This window comes from Somniosus microcephalus, chromosome 7 (assembly GCF_052327205.1).
Source record: "Somniosus microcephalus isolate GS21.2 chromosome 7, FLI_Smic_1.0, whole genome shotgun sequence".
Lineage (NCBI taxonomy): Eukaryota > Metazoa > Chordata > Chondrichthyes > Squaliformes > Somniosidae > Somniosus > Somniosus microcephalus.
Window position 1 is genome coordinate 248,496,039 of NC_140993.1, and position 13,243 is coordinate 248,509,281.

The following is a 13,243-nucleotide window of genomic DNA, read 5'->3' on the forward strand; positions in this document are numbered from 1 at the left end:
AGGGAACATCTACAAATCAGAAATATTTTCTTAAACAATGAGGCTAGGAGCTGTAGAGGTCAAAGGGATTCAGGTGTCCAGGTACACAAATCATTAAAAGCTAGTGCACACATACAAACGTAATCAAAATGGCTAATGGTTGGTCTTTATCACAAGGAGATTGGAATTCAAAAGTGATGCTTCAATTGTACAGAGCCTTTGGCAGACCCCATCTGGAGCACCATATCTCAGGAAGGATATATTGGCCTTGGAAGTGGTACAGCACAGATTCACCAAGATGATACCAGGGCTTAAACGGTTACATTACGAGGACAGGTTGCATTCACTTGGCTTGCATTCCTTTGAGTTTAGATGGTTGCGGAGTGATCTAATCGACCCGTTTAAAATGATAAAGGGATTCGATAGGGTAGATACAGAGAAACTATTTTTTCTTGTTGGGGGGAAATCCAGAACAAGAGGGCATGACCTTTTGTTCCTATGTCAGCAGAAGGACTTGCAAAGTGAAGAGTGACTGTTCTGGAAATCACGCACTCAAATGTAATTGGGGATATTTTAATTCTGATCAATACTAACCACCTTACTGCTTTAATACAGAGATCAAATTGCACCGACTGGCTGGCCAGAAATGAGAGTCACCCTGTAACTCTTGCAAACCTAATAGCAAATGTTGTAGCACCACCATCAACAATCCAGAAGCAGATCAGCCAACCATTCAGTGAGGAAAGCAGAAGGCAAGATAATGGGCATTGCCTTTTCATGCATTTTTGTAAAAAAAAGGTACATTACGTAGAATGAAGCATTGTGAAGCATGTTTCAAGGCAGTAAGACATTGAAGAATTCAGATGCTAATCAGACTCTCTGGGTTCTCTCTCAGTTTACAATGGCTTCTGGACTCAAGCTTGTTGCTGTCGATGCAGCGTGTGCTGCAAGACAAGTTACATTACGTACAATAAAAACTTGAAACGACAGGACCTTGTGTGTACTGCCTTCATACAGTGTACTGTACCTGTATCTGTAGTAGGAAACCAGCATCCTTTCTCGAACCTCTCCTTCAATCTTGTGGTCAATAACCAGCAGCATGACTCCATACAAGTACAAGGCTTCACACTGAACAATGACAACAGGAAATATATTCAGCCAAGGAAAAAAGAATCAAATAGAACTACACGATCGTTGTTACAGCACACAAGTTTATTATGACTATAGGAACACAACAAAACAACACAACTCTAAGCTTTCAATCAAGAACTTTATAGCTACTGCTTGGGGATAAGAACAAATAATAGGAGATGGGGCTGCCCACTGACAGAGGTAGAAAGTAAGTACACATTTGCAATTCCACAACACACTCCCACTTCTGGGCAGAATGTTAGGGAAAGTGGGAAAAGAAATGTAAGATAGGAAAGTCACCCTCCTTTACAGCTCTCAGCAACTGAGGAATGATATAAGGATTCTTATTAAAAAGGGGAGCAGGTAAAAAATAAAAGCAGCTTCAGTTATGATTTGATGCACTTGACGATTTTTATTATGCATTTTACTATTTGGTTATTTTTCCCAGCACAAAATAGGCTGAACTATTACTTGCATATACAATAGAGGGAAAGGGGAAAAATGAACCATAGAGGTCTTGAAATCCTAGGCTGAGGTCCAGATAAAGAGAAAGAACAAATGTTGATGTCAGGAGAAGCCTTGATTATATCCCTTAAGCCTCAGCACTTAGCTCTTTCTTGTCCAGTTAAGAATTAACTATTTACCACGATAAGGAACATGTCAAAGAATTTTGAGTTAAAACAAAATATAATCAATCTTTCTACCTTTCATTTTGTATAAATGTACCTTTTGGTGATTTGTACTGCTGATCAAAGTGAATCATGCCAGCCTTGTGGAATGGAATATTTCCCCACATTTTGGCCCTAGACATCAAAGATTCCCTGGTCAACTACAGCATTTCTGCACTTTAAGTAAAGGTCTGTACCAACAACATATCTTCACACTCAACTTTGGACCAAAACCCAGTGAGACAACTCCAGCTCACACACTAACCAGCCTGTGGCCTCACCTGCAGTAAACAGCCAACCTTGCTCATACACTTTTTCAATTAAATTCTCAATTTCCGTCATGAATGGCTTCAACAGGTCATTTCAAAGTTGGCAAAATTGCAGCCTCTTAAAGAGATGATCTCAGGCCTAAACCAGTCATCATACATATGTGTAGGCCTCTAATTAATTCATTCATTACTTAATTTCTCTTCAAATTTGCTGTGCCAGTGGAGAACTAGCTCAGAAAGCAGAAGCCAGCACCAAAGTGGTGGTTGGGAATGAGTGACCTTTAAAAAAAAATTCACGGGATGTGGACGTCGCTGGCATCGCTAAACCACCTTCTTAAAAAGAGGGCAGTTAAGAGTCAACCACATTGCTGTGGGTTTGGACTCACATATAGGCCAGACCGGGTAAGGACAGCAGATTTCCTTCCCTATTAGTGAACCAGGTGGGTTTTTACGACAATCTGGTAGTTTCAAGGTCACCATTAATGATATTAGATTTTTATTCCAGATTTATTTAATTAACTCAATTTAAATTCCCCAGCTGCCATGGTGGGATTTCAACTCAGGTCTCTGGATCATTAGTCCAGGCCTCTGGATTACTAGTCCAGTTAAATAACCACTATGCTAACGTACCGTACCTCTTGCATCAGCAGTGTTTACAGTATAAAAAGAAATTGCTTTACAAATCAGAAGGTAACAAATTTAAATGTCAATCCCAGAGTGACCAAGAGCCATCAGTTATTAAATTATGGGTAGTTCTACAACACGAGTCCATGTTCACTATAAACTAGATTGACACTGCAAGAAAACTGCAATATTGACAAGATGGATTTGTACTCAAGTGAAGGACAGTGCACTACAACAACAATTTGCATTTACATAGCCCCTTTAACATAGTAAAACATCCCAAGATGCTTAACTCACTTGCGTCTCACCCAGCTTGTTTCTCCGTCTCCCCATACAAATTTCAACAATCAAAATACTAGTGTTACTAACGTACAAGAAGCTGCTTTCCATCTTCATTTAGCAGTACTGTTTCAAGGGTTTGCTGAATGTATACACCTTCATCGAGATCGTCCAGGAATCTGAAATAATCCAGCAAGGAAAGTAGAATTCAACGTCGGTTACAAATTTCATCTCAGCAACTAAAGCCGAGACGGTCATTGCACAACTGATGGAATCAGTTCTTCATAGCGCACGCACAGCGGCATCATTTAGTTTGTTATGCAGTTTGGTCCGCACGCTGTATAAAATCTTTCAGCATACCCGTAGTTGTGCAGTATTGGAATTAGAATAAAAGGGAAATTTGTCATGTACATCACAGAATTTGTTCACTACTTATCACTTGCCCACCTGGCGTTCTTTTAAGGCAACCAATTTCTTTACAGTTAATTGCCAAACAGGAAAACAAAACTCCCATCACCGACCAACATGTCAAATCAATGAGGGGTAGCCAAACATTATTCTCTAATTAAGAGGCTGAAATTCAGCTCTGTAAATACAGCTATTAACCACAGACACATTTTTACCTGCTCAGATCAAATATGTATTTGTGAACACTTTCAAAGGCAAGGTAGAATCTTGTCAATATTTCAATGTGATTTTCACGAAATTCTTCATCTAAATCCTGAAGATCTGGTTTAGACTCCAACTTGCCTTCATAGTACTCAGGACCCTAAAATGAAATCCATTTTATTGTTAAAATAGCAGTCATTCCTTAAAAAAGAGATGCATCAAATTTACTCATCAAGGGAGACTAATTGTGATTAAATAATTTAATCAGTTGTCAGAGTATAACAGCAGCCAAAGATGGCTTTCCCGGATTTTTCCTTCTTTCCAATGTTGCTAGTGTTTTCCCAATGCTATTTCAAGGTGGGGGATAGGCACTCCCATACTTATTGGCAAAATAAGCTTGAACACCAGTTCATACACACAACTTTACTTTAATTACTAATAACATAGCTGTGGCATTGCCCACAGAGAGTTATGGAGTATAGTTCTTTTTAATATACAAGATGGCAACTGAGTTAGGGGGCATTAAAAAAAGAAAGAACTTGCATTTATATAGCACCGTGCACGACCTCAGGATGCCCCAAAGATGGACGTAAAAGATCCCATGGCATTATTTCAAAGAGGAGCAGGGGGAGTTCTCCCCAGTGTTCTGGCCAATATTTATCCCTCAATCAACATCACTAAAACAGATTATCTGGTCATTATCACATTGCTATTTGTGGGAGCTTGCTGTGCGCAGATTGGCTGCCGCATTTCCTACATTACAGCAGGGTTTAAACTTCAAAGGTATTTCATTGGCTGTGAAGCCAGTGAAGTTGCCAACATTGCGAGAGTTGGCAAAGGAGAACTGAATGGGAAAAAATGGTGTGGCAATTTACAATGGCAAATATTTCATAGAAAAGCATAACCAAAAATGGTGACAACAGGAAGTAAAGTTTGTGGACAGGAAGTGCACACCCAACACAAGATTTTTATATGTCCTCAAATATTCTGATATATATTTCAGTTGCAAAACAAAATCAAAAATATTTTTAAATGATGACAATGCTCCTTGTAAATCTGCTTTATTTTATTTTACTGCTTGTCTCATGTTCTGTCATTACTGTAGGTGGGGACTGGGGACTACTGGCTAAACAAGGCTTTCGTCCAAAGATTGGGGGAAGTCAGTGAGGGTGTGCTTAAACAATAGGAATAAAGAGACAACTGTGCAAAACATCGCACGAGTTTAAATTTTAGATTTAAAAGCGTTGCATTAATGTCTGTGGACAAATATAACAGGAGGAGCGTTGTAATGAACTTAAGTCTGGTTGTTTTGCATCAGATACTGAAGACATGTCGCAGGATACTCAAGACCACAAGCTCTCACCTTGAAGTAACTAAAGTCACAAATAATGTCTCCATACTTCTGCTGCTCGGCCTTGTCTCGGAGTCTGTAAACGCTGGGGACGAACTCGGACAGTCTCAAAAGTTCTGCAATAATGGCGTTACCGCGGGACACGATCCGGAGAACTGCCTGCCCACAGAGATTGTTCTCTGCCAGAAAGTCCACCATGGCTGAGGAGCAGCTTCCAAAAGCCGAGAGAGGGTGGGCAGCAACAGAAGACCACCTTGCTCCAAAGGAAGAGCCTGGTGCTGCTGGACTTATTGCACAAAACCTGTGTTCATGCCCCAATGTCTCTTCCTCTTCTGGCGGCTGCTGCAACAGCAACGTCGCTCCGCACAGGGTCTGAAGGGGAAAGGCAGCGGACACAAGCCCCGGGCCAGACTCACTCGGTCTTCGCCGCTCGCCCCCGCATCTTGTGCTAAAATGCAGACGAGGGGAGAAATGCTGCTGTTGCTTGTGTCTCTTTCAGCAGGTTTCAGAGCTCACACCAGCTCTTCCATGTTGATCATATGACTCCTTCCTGTCAACCCAACATGTGACCAACAGGCGCACTTTGGTGATGGCGAGCAAGCAGCCTAGAGACAAGTCCTGTCTCTGCCCTGCCTTTTACTCAATAAACCAACACCCAGTGTCATCAATTAAAAACCAAGTAAAAGTAGTGCCCACTTTTTTTTTCCAAAGAGGATCACAAATGATTTAAAAAAATAAACCATTAAAAAGAAAGGGAACTTGTCTCTGGTTTGCAGAATTAATGTTAAGTCTTACTCCTTTGGGCACCTCAGTTTTTATTTTAAAAGTTGATTTAATTCAAAATATACCGATGTAGTTTTCTAAAAAAAAAGAAAAATGTTGTCAACGATGCAACTATTTTTGAATTCGATGTTCAGCTTTGTTTTATTTTTCTCGGAATTAAAAACTGAGGAAAATCAACAATTTTCACGACTTAAGTCACATAACATGCAAACAGCAGGGATGGGTCAAGGCTTCTGCTGCATCCTCTGCAACAGCCACTCGATACTCCCTCCTCCTTCCCCTGACTAGAGAGAGCCAGTACTCTAATTCGGGGGTTTGAGTTATAAAATCCTGGGAAATTTATAATTTTACATGTAAAATGTTGTGATTTAGTATATATCCAGGCATGCATGCCAACCTAGAAAACTAGCAAAAGCTGACCAACAGCTTCATAAAACCTGACATAGGCACCAAAAAGCTATCAAATCCTTCCCTGTATCTGCATTTTCGCTGGTTGTGAGCCTATGACATAAAGACAAGTCGTTGCAAGGGCTTTGTAACTTAAGCTGTAGGTACATCTGTGGCGTACCGATCACAGAAAGGACACAATCCGCTTTTCGGTCCGTAGACTATAAATCAGGCGTCATGCCTTTAAGAAGGATCACACCTTTAAGAAACTCGATCTGCAACATAGTTAAGCCCAGAGCGGGGGAGGAGCAGTCGAAGCTGTGGACTGATGAAAGGCAGTCGGACTTGGTGTAGTCTCTGACGCCATTTTTGTGTTCAACATGTGGTCTCAACAATTAAACCTTTTCTGTTGAACCTCTCTGAGTTCAGTATATTTTGTTAGGAGTACGTAGACTCCTACATTGGTGACCCCGACGCTCAGGACGACTCCTAAGCGTAACCATGGCTGACACAAACGCAGTTTCTGTGAAGCTGCCGGAGTTCTGGAAGAACCTAGCCACCGCCTGGTTCCTTCAAGCCGAATCGCAATTCCGACTCCGCGGCATCACCGCCGACGCAACGATGTACGACTACCTCCTCGCCTCCCTGGGCAGCTCCACAATCACGAAAGTCTGGACAACACTACAAAACCCTTCGGAGGAAGGCAAGTACGCACATCTCAAGGCCGCGCTCCTTAAAAAATTCACAGCCTCCCAATTTGTGTGCAACTGCCACCTCCTCGACCTCCCGGGCCTCGGTGACTCCACGCCGTCAGACCTGCTCTCACACATACTTGCTCTGACCAACGAGAAACCGCCCGGCTCCCTCTTCCACACGCTCTTTATCCGCCAACTACCCCCCAGCATCCGCCCGGCGATCGTGGCGTCCAGCCTCACGGACCTCGAGGACCTGGCCGACGAAGCCGATAAGCTCCTGTCCGCCGGCTCCAACCACGCCGTCACCCCCGACCTGGCCTCCGCAGCGTCGGCGCGCACTCCACCCTCTATCGCGCGGCCACACAGCTCGGCCACGAGGCCCCCCAGGCCCCCACGTCCCCCAAGCCCTCCGACCCAGGGCTACTGCTACTTCCATACCCGGTTCGGCGCACGGGCACGCCGCTGCAGCCATCCCTGCACGTTTCCAACCGCCCCCACACCGGCCTACACGATGGCCGTGGGGCAAGCAGGCACGCTGCTGAACGTTACGGACAGCGCCTCCGGACGCCATTTCCTATGCGACACGGGCGCGCAGCGCAGCATCATCCCTGCATCCGCCCTCGAGATCCAGCGAGGCGGCCGCGGCCCTGCGCTGGCTGCCGCCAACGGCACCGACATCCGGACGTACGGCACCCGCACCATCACCATCGACCTCGCAGGCCGCCGCTACCACTGGGAGTTTATCACCGCCAAGGTGCTCTCCCCACTCCTCAGTGCGGATTTCCTGTGTGCCCACGGCCTGTTGGTCGACATGCCTCGGCGCTGCCTCGTGGACATGAACACCATGTCACCTATCCCAGGCACCATGGCCCCTCCCAACCCGCCGAAATGGCGTGGCAGTGCTGCGCCCGCTCAACGGACGACTACTCAGCACTCCTGGCTGAGTTCCCAGCCCTCACCAACCCGACCTTCTCCGCGAAAGTTGCTAAGCACGGGGTAGAACACTTCATCCCCACCACAGGCCCACCGGTGTATGCCCACGCCCGCAGGCTGGACCCGGCCAAGCTGGAGATCGCGCGGGCCGAGTTCGCCACAATGGAACAGCTCGGCATCATCCGCCGCTCCAACAGCCCCTGGGCCTCCCCACTCCACATCGTCACCCAACCCGATAGGGGATGGTGCCCCTGCGGGGACTACCGGCGCCTAAACAACGCCACCACGCCGGATCGGTACCCCATACCGCACATTCAAGACTTCTCGGCTAGACTGGCCAGCCGCTCAGTCCTCTCCAAAGTCAACCTGGTGCGCGGTTACCATCAGGTGCCAGTCCACCCCATGGACGTTCCCAAGACAGCCATAATCACCCCTTTTGGGCTATTCGAGTTCCTCCGAATGCCCTTCGGCCTCAAAAACACGGCCCAGGCCTTCCAGCGGCTCATGGACTCGGTCCTCCGGGACCTGAAGTTCCTCTTTGTCTACCTGGATGACATCCTGGTAGCTAGTTCCTCCAAGCAGGAACACATCGAGCACCTCCGCACCCTGTTCCAGCGGCTCAGTGAGCACGGGCTCATCATCAGCCCAGCCAAGTGCCAATTCGGCCTCAGCAGGATCGAATTCCTCGGCCACCACATCACGCAGGACGGAGCCATTCCCCTGCCCGCCAAGGTGCAAGCCGTCCAGCAGTTCCCCCGGCCTACCACCATCAAAGGCCTCCAGGAGTTCTTGGGGATGATCAACTTTTACAACCGCTTCATTCCCGGAGCGGCCTCCCTCATGCGGCCCCTATACAAAGCCCTCCGGGGTAAGAAAGACAGAATGGCGATCGAGTGGTCGGCGGACATGTTGACCGCTTTCAACTCGGCCAAAAAGGCGCTCGCCGACGCCACCATGCTCGCTCACCCACAGCCCAACGCCAGGGTGGCCCTCACCACGGACGCCTCCGACCACGCGGTCGGCGCCGTGTACGAACAGTGGGTCGATGGGGCCTGGCAACCGCTGGCCTTTTTCAGCCGCCAACTGCGCCCCCCGGAGGCCAAATACAGCGCCTTTGACCGCGAGCTCCTCGCACTGTACCTGGCAGTCCGCCATTTTAGATTTCTTCTGGAGGGCCGCCCCTTCACCGCGTTTGTCGACCACAAACCCCTGACATTCGTGATGGCAAAATCTGCGGACCCGTGATCAGCCAGGCAACAACGCCAGCTCACCGCGGTGTCCGAATTCACCACGGACATCCGGCACGTCTCCGGTCGAGACAACGTGGTGGCCGACTGCCTATCCCGCCCCGCCGTCCACGGCGCCCACCTGGCAGTGGACTATGCTCAACTGGCAGCGGAGCAACGCACCGACCCCGATCTGCTCTCCGCGCCCACAACCCTCCCAGGGCTGCAACTGACCGACGTCGCCTGCGGCCCGTCCGCCGTCACAGTCAAATGCGACACCTCCTTGGCGCAACCCCGCCCCGTAGTCCCGGCGTCCTGGCGAAAACGGGTGTTCGACATCGTCCACGGCCTCTCACACCTCGGCACCCGCGCGTCCATTAGACTGGTGGCCAACCGATTTGTCTGGCGCGGCCTGCGCAAAGGTGTGCGCGTCTGGTCCAGATCCTGCATAGCTTGCCAGCGTGCCAAAATCCACCAGCACGTCAAAGCCCCACTCGAGGAGTTCACCGTGCCAGAAAGAAGGTTTGACCACGTCCACATCGACCTCGTCGGCCCCCTGCCGCCATCACAAGGTCACACGCACCTGCTGACAATCGTGGACCGTACCACCCGCTGGCCCGAGGCCATTCCACTGACGTCCACCACCACCGCCGACATCGCGAGGGCGTTCATCGGGACCTGGGTCGCTCGGTCGGCGTCCCCTCCGACATGACGTTGGATAGAGGCCCGCAGTTCACCTCTGATCTGTGGGCCGCCATCGCCCGAAACCTCGGGGTGGCCGTTCACCGCACCACGGCTTACCACCCCCAAGCCAACAGACTGTGCGAGCGATTCCACCGGTCCATGAAGGCGTCCCTCCGCGCCAGCCTCGAGGATGAGGCTTGGATCGACCGCCTCCCGTGGGTGCTACTTGGCCTACGCTCCGCGGTCAAGGAAGACCTGCAAGCCTCGGCGGCGGAACTCGTGTACGGCCAGCCGCTGCGCGTACCTGGAGAGTTCCTGCCCACCGCCACGACCCCCTGGTCGGCTGACCAGCAACGCCGCGCTTTCGCCAACCGAGCACAACAGTTCGCTCCGGTACCCACCGGCCGGCACGGCAAACCAGCAACCCACGTACCACCTAGCCTGCACATGGCCAAATTTGTTTTCATGCGCCATGACGCCCACCGAGGACCTCTACGGCCCCCATACGACGGACCCTACAAGGTACTCCAGACGGGGAACAAGTTCTTCCTCCTCCAAGTGGGCGGCAGAACTGACAAGGTGTCGGTCGACCGGCTCAAGCTGGTGCACCTAGAGCCCGACGAACCCGTTCAAGTGGGCCAACCCCCACCGCGGGGCAGACCGCCTAAGAGCCCGACGCGTCCGACCGCCCCGCTCCTGACACCAACCGCCAAGAGCCGTTCTGGCCGTGCCATCAAGCCGCCACGCCGGTTCGTACACTCCCTACTAGCGGATTCTGGGGGGAGCTGTGTGGCGTACCGATCACAGAAAGGACACAATCCGCTTTTCGGTCCGTAGACTATAAATCAGGCGTCATGCCTTTAAGAAGGATCACACCTTTAAGAAACTCGATCTGCAACATAGTTAAGCCCAGAGCGGGGGAGGAGCAGTCGAAGCTGTGGACTGATGAAAGGCAGTCGGACTTGGTGTAGTCTCTGACGCCATTTTTGTGTTCAACATGTGGTCTCAACAATTAAACCTTTTCTGTTGAACCTCTCCGAGTTCAGTATATTTTGTTAGGAGTACGTAGACTCCTACACATCCAACATTTTGTTCAATTGAATTGGCAGAAAAGAAATGGGAGGAGGCTCGTGTGAAGCATAAACGTCGGGAAAGACCAATTGGGTCGAATGGCCTGTTTCTGTGCTGCAGACTCGATGGGCTGGATTTTAATGTGCAGGAGCACATGGGTTTTGGAGAGGGGGCGGTGGTTAAAACCGAGGAAATTGACAGTGCATCGGAAGCCGGCTCCAACCCGCCGACTTCCACATTTCACTGCAGCGTATTCGGCTGCGTGCGAACAACCCCCTCGGAAGAGGTGGGTTGCCATTTAACATATGTTAATCTGTAAGACATGCGGAATTATCCCTTGCCCCGTCCAACAGGTTATAGAGTTCGGACTTGAGACTTATGAGAAATTACACTGGACACACGGGTTCTGTCTTTAACCTTTTATTGTTCCTAAGACAGATTAAAAACCCCAACCACTATTCGAGCAGTCCACCAATAATGTTGCAAGAAATTATGCATACAACCGCCCGCTGATGATTGGTCCAGCGTTGAATGTAGGTCCTCGTAAGAAAAAAGACTGGCCAGGCCCCTCCTTCCGACTGCAGCCTGATCCTCGTAGGTGAAATGACTGGCCAAACCACCTTCTTCTGACTGCAGTGCCGATATTCTTTAGCCATTCCGTTTTATACAGTTTTCCTTGCATTTTGCAGTGAATCAATCATTCAGAGATAGTGAAATGTTTTAATGTTCGGTCTGAGCTGTTTGAGCAATCAAACGTTCACATTAACACATCCTGTGTTACTATCCATTAGTTGTCCTTATCACAGCCCAAAATTGTTCATTCACTCCTAAAGTTTACAAAAGTGGCAGAAAACCACTTGGTTCGGCTCATGAGTTACGCCGTATTCTGCATTTCAAAACTTCAAAGGTTTGACTTTCTCCTTTAACCTCCAAAAAGTCATCAGAGACATCATGTCTGCAAATCTAAGGGAGTTTGTTTATCTCTGTTGTCTATCAAAGCAAATTCCATGTCGCCGTATCAATGACAACTTTATATTTCACTTTGAAAAAAAACCTTTTGGCCTGGCAAAACATTTCAATATATATTGAAATTAAAAATTAAGAATTAAGGGTCTTTGTATGTCTACATAATTGCTCAATTAGAGCGATATTGACATGGGTTTTCAACTTTAACTTTAGGTCCACGGGTTTCCCGAGCTTCCTGGAACTCGCCAGTGAAAGTAAGGTGAGAACACAGCGGTAATTGAGGGAGCTGAGGCCATGTCAGGGAAAAATGCCAATAAGTACTCAGTACTCACAGCTGCTTTCTTGTGGGAAAGGGTTTGTTCACAGTACTTGTGCTGGGAGGTTACTTTGCACACTGTGGAGGTTTGGAGGTATGATCTGTACTTTGGAGCTCTGATCCGTCAGATCAGCATGGGTGCCACTTACGCTGCCTTAGATTGGACCTCAGATGAGGACCGAGATGACCTGCAGTTCCACAGGAGGGAGGGGTGGTGGGTAGCAGCAGAGAGGTGCAGCTCGCAGGTACACAGGGTCTACAGGCAGAGGATAAGCTTCCTTGACATTTCTGAACACCAGTGTATTAGGAGGCTCAGGGTGTCGTGTGAGGTGGTGGCAGACATTTGCAGCCTGCTGGAACAAGACCTGCTGCCAGCTGAACCTGGTGGCCATGCTTTACCAGTGGTGTCAAAGTCACCACCGCCCTCAACTTCTTTACCTCCAGATCATTCCAGGGCTCTGCTGGAGACATTTGCAGGATCTCCCAGTCGAGAGCACACAGATGGCTTGTTTGCCAGGGCTGCCAATTATGTCAACTTTGCCTGAGGTGATGCCAGTCAGAATGAGTGGGCGCTCGAGTTTGCGGCTATGGCTGGCTTCCCATAGGTGCAGGGTGTCATTGACTGCTCACATATGGCAATTAAGGCACCCATAGATCACCTGGGAGTATTCGTCAACCGTAAGGGCTTCCATTCCATCAGTGTGCGGCTGGTATGCAACCACAAAAAGATCTTTATGCAGGTGTGTGCAAGATTCCCCGGCAGCTGCCATGATGTGTTCATCCTGCAGCAGTCCTCCCTCCCAGACATCTTTGCACCTTGAAGCAGAGTTACCAGCTGGCTGCTCGGAGGCAAGTGGCTAACGACACCTCTCAGAAACCCAAGGAATGAGGCCAATTGCGCTCCAATCAATGCCATATCACCATCAGATGTGTCATCAAACAAGCCATCGGCATGCTGAAGATGCGCTTCAGATGCCTGGACAGATCTGGACGCGTCCTTCAGTATGCACCAGCCAGGGTCTCCAAAATGGTCATGGTGTGCTGCGCTCTGCACAATATTGCCCAGCAGCGTGGTTTGGACCTGTAGGAGGACCAAGGTGCAGAGCACAGAGCCGCTTCGGAGGATTCCAAGGAGGAGGAAGATGTGGAGAAGGAGGAGGAGGAGGAAGACGATGAGGTGAAAGGTGATGTGGGCAATGCACCACCAGTGGCGCACATTGCTGCCCGGGATGCCTGGGATTCCCTGATTATTGCAAGGTTAACTTAGGTTCC

General features: G+C 49.0%; 1 protein-coding gene across 1 annotated transcript in view; it reads right to left on the minus strand.

Moving 5' to 3' along the window:
* washc5 (WASH complex subunit 5) overlaps window positions 1–5,520 on the minus strand; it is a 59,784-nt gene extending 54,264 nt beyond the window's left edge. The window contains exons 1-4 of the mRNA XM_085993574.1: window positions 4,923–5,520; window positions 3,574–3,719; window positions 3,045–3,129; window positions 1,007–1,107 (exon numbers count right to left, since the gene is read on the minus strand). Of these exons, the coding sequence (XP_085849700.1) occupies window positions 1,007–1,107; window positions 3,045–3,129; window positions 3,574–3,719; window positions 4,923–5,108 (518 nt within the window). The 5' untranslated portion in view covers window positions 5,109–5,520. The remainder of the gene's footprint in view (window positions 1–1,006; window positions 1,108–3,044; window positions 3,130–3,573; window positions 3,720–4,922) is intronic.
* Window positions 5,521–13,243: the final 7,723 nt, after the last annotated feature.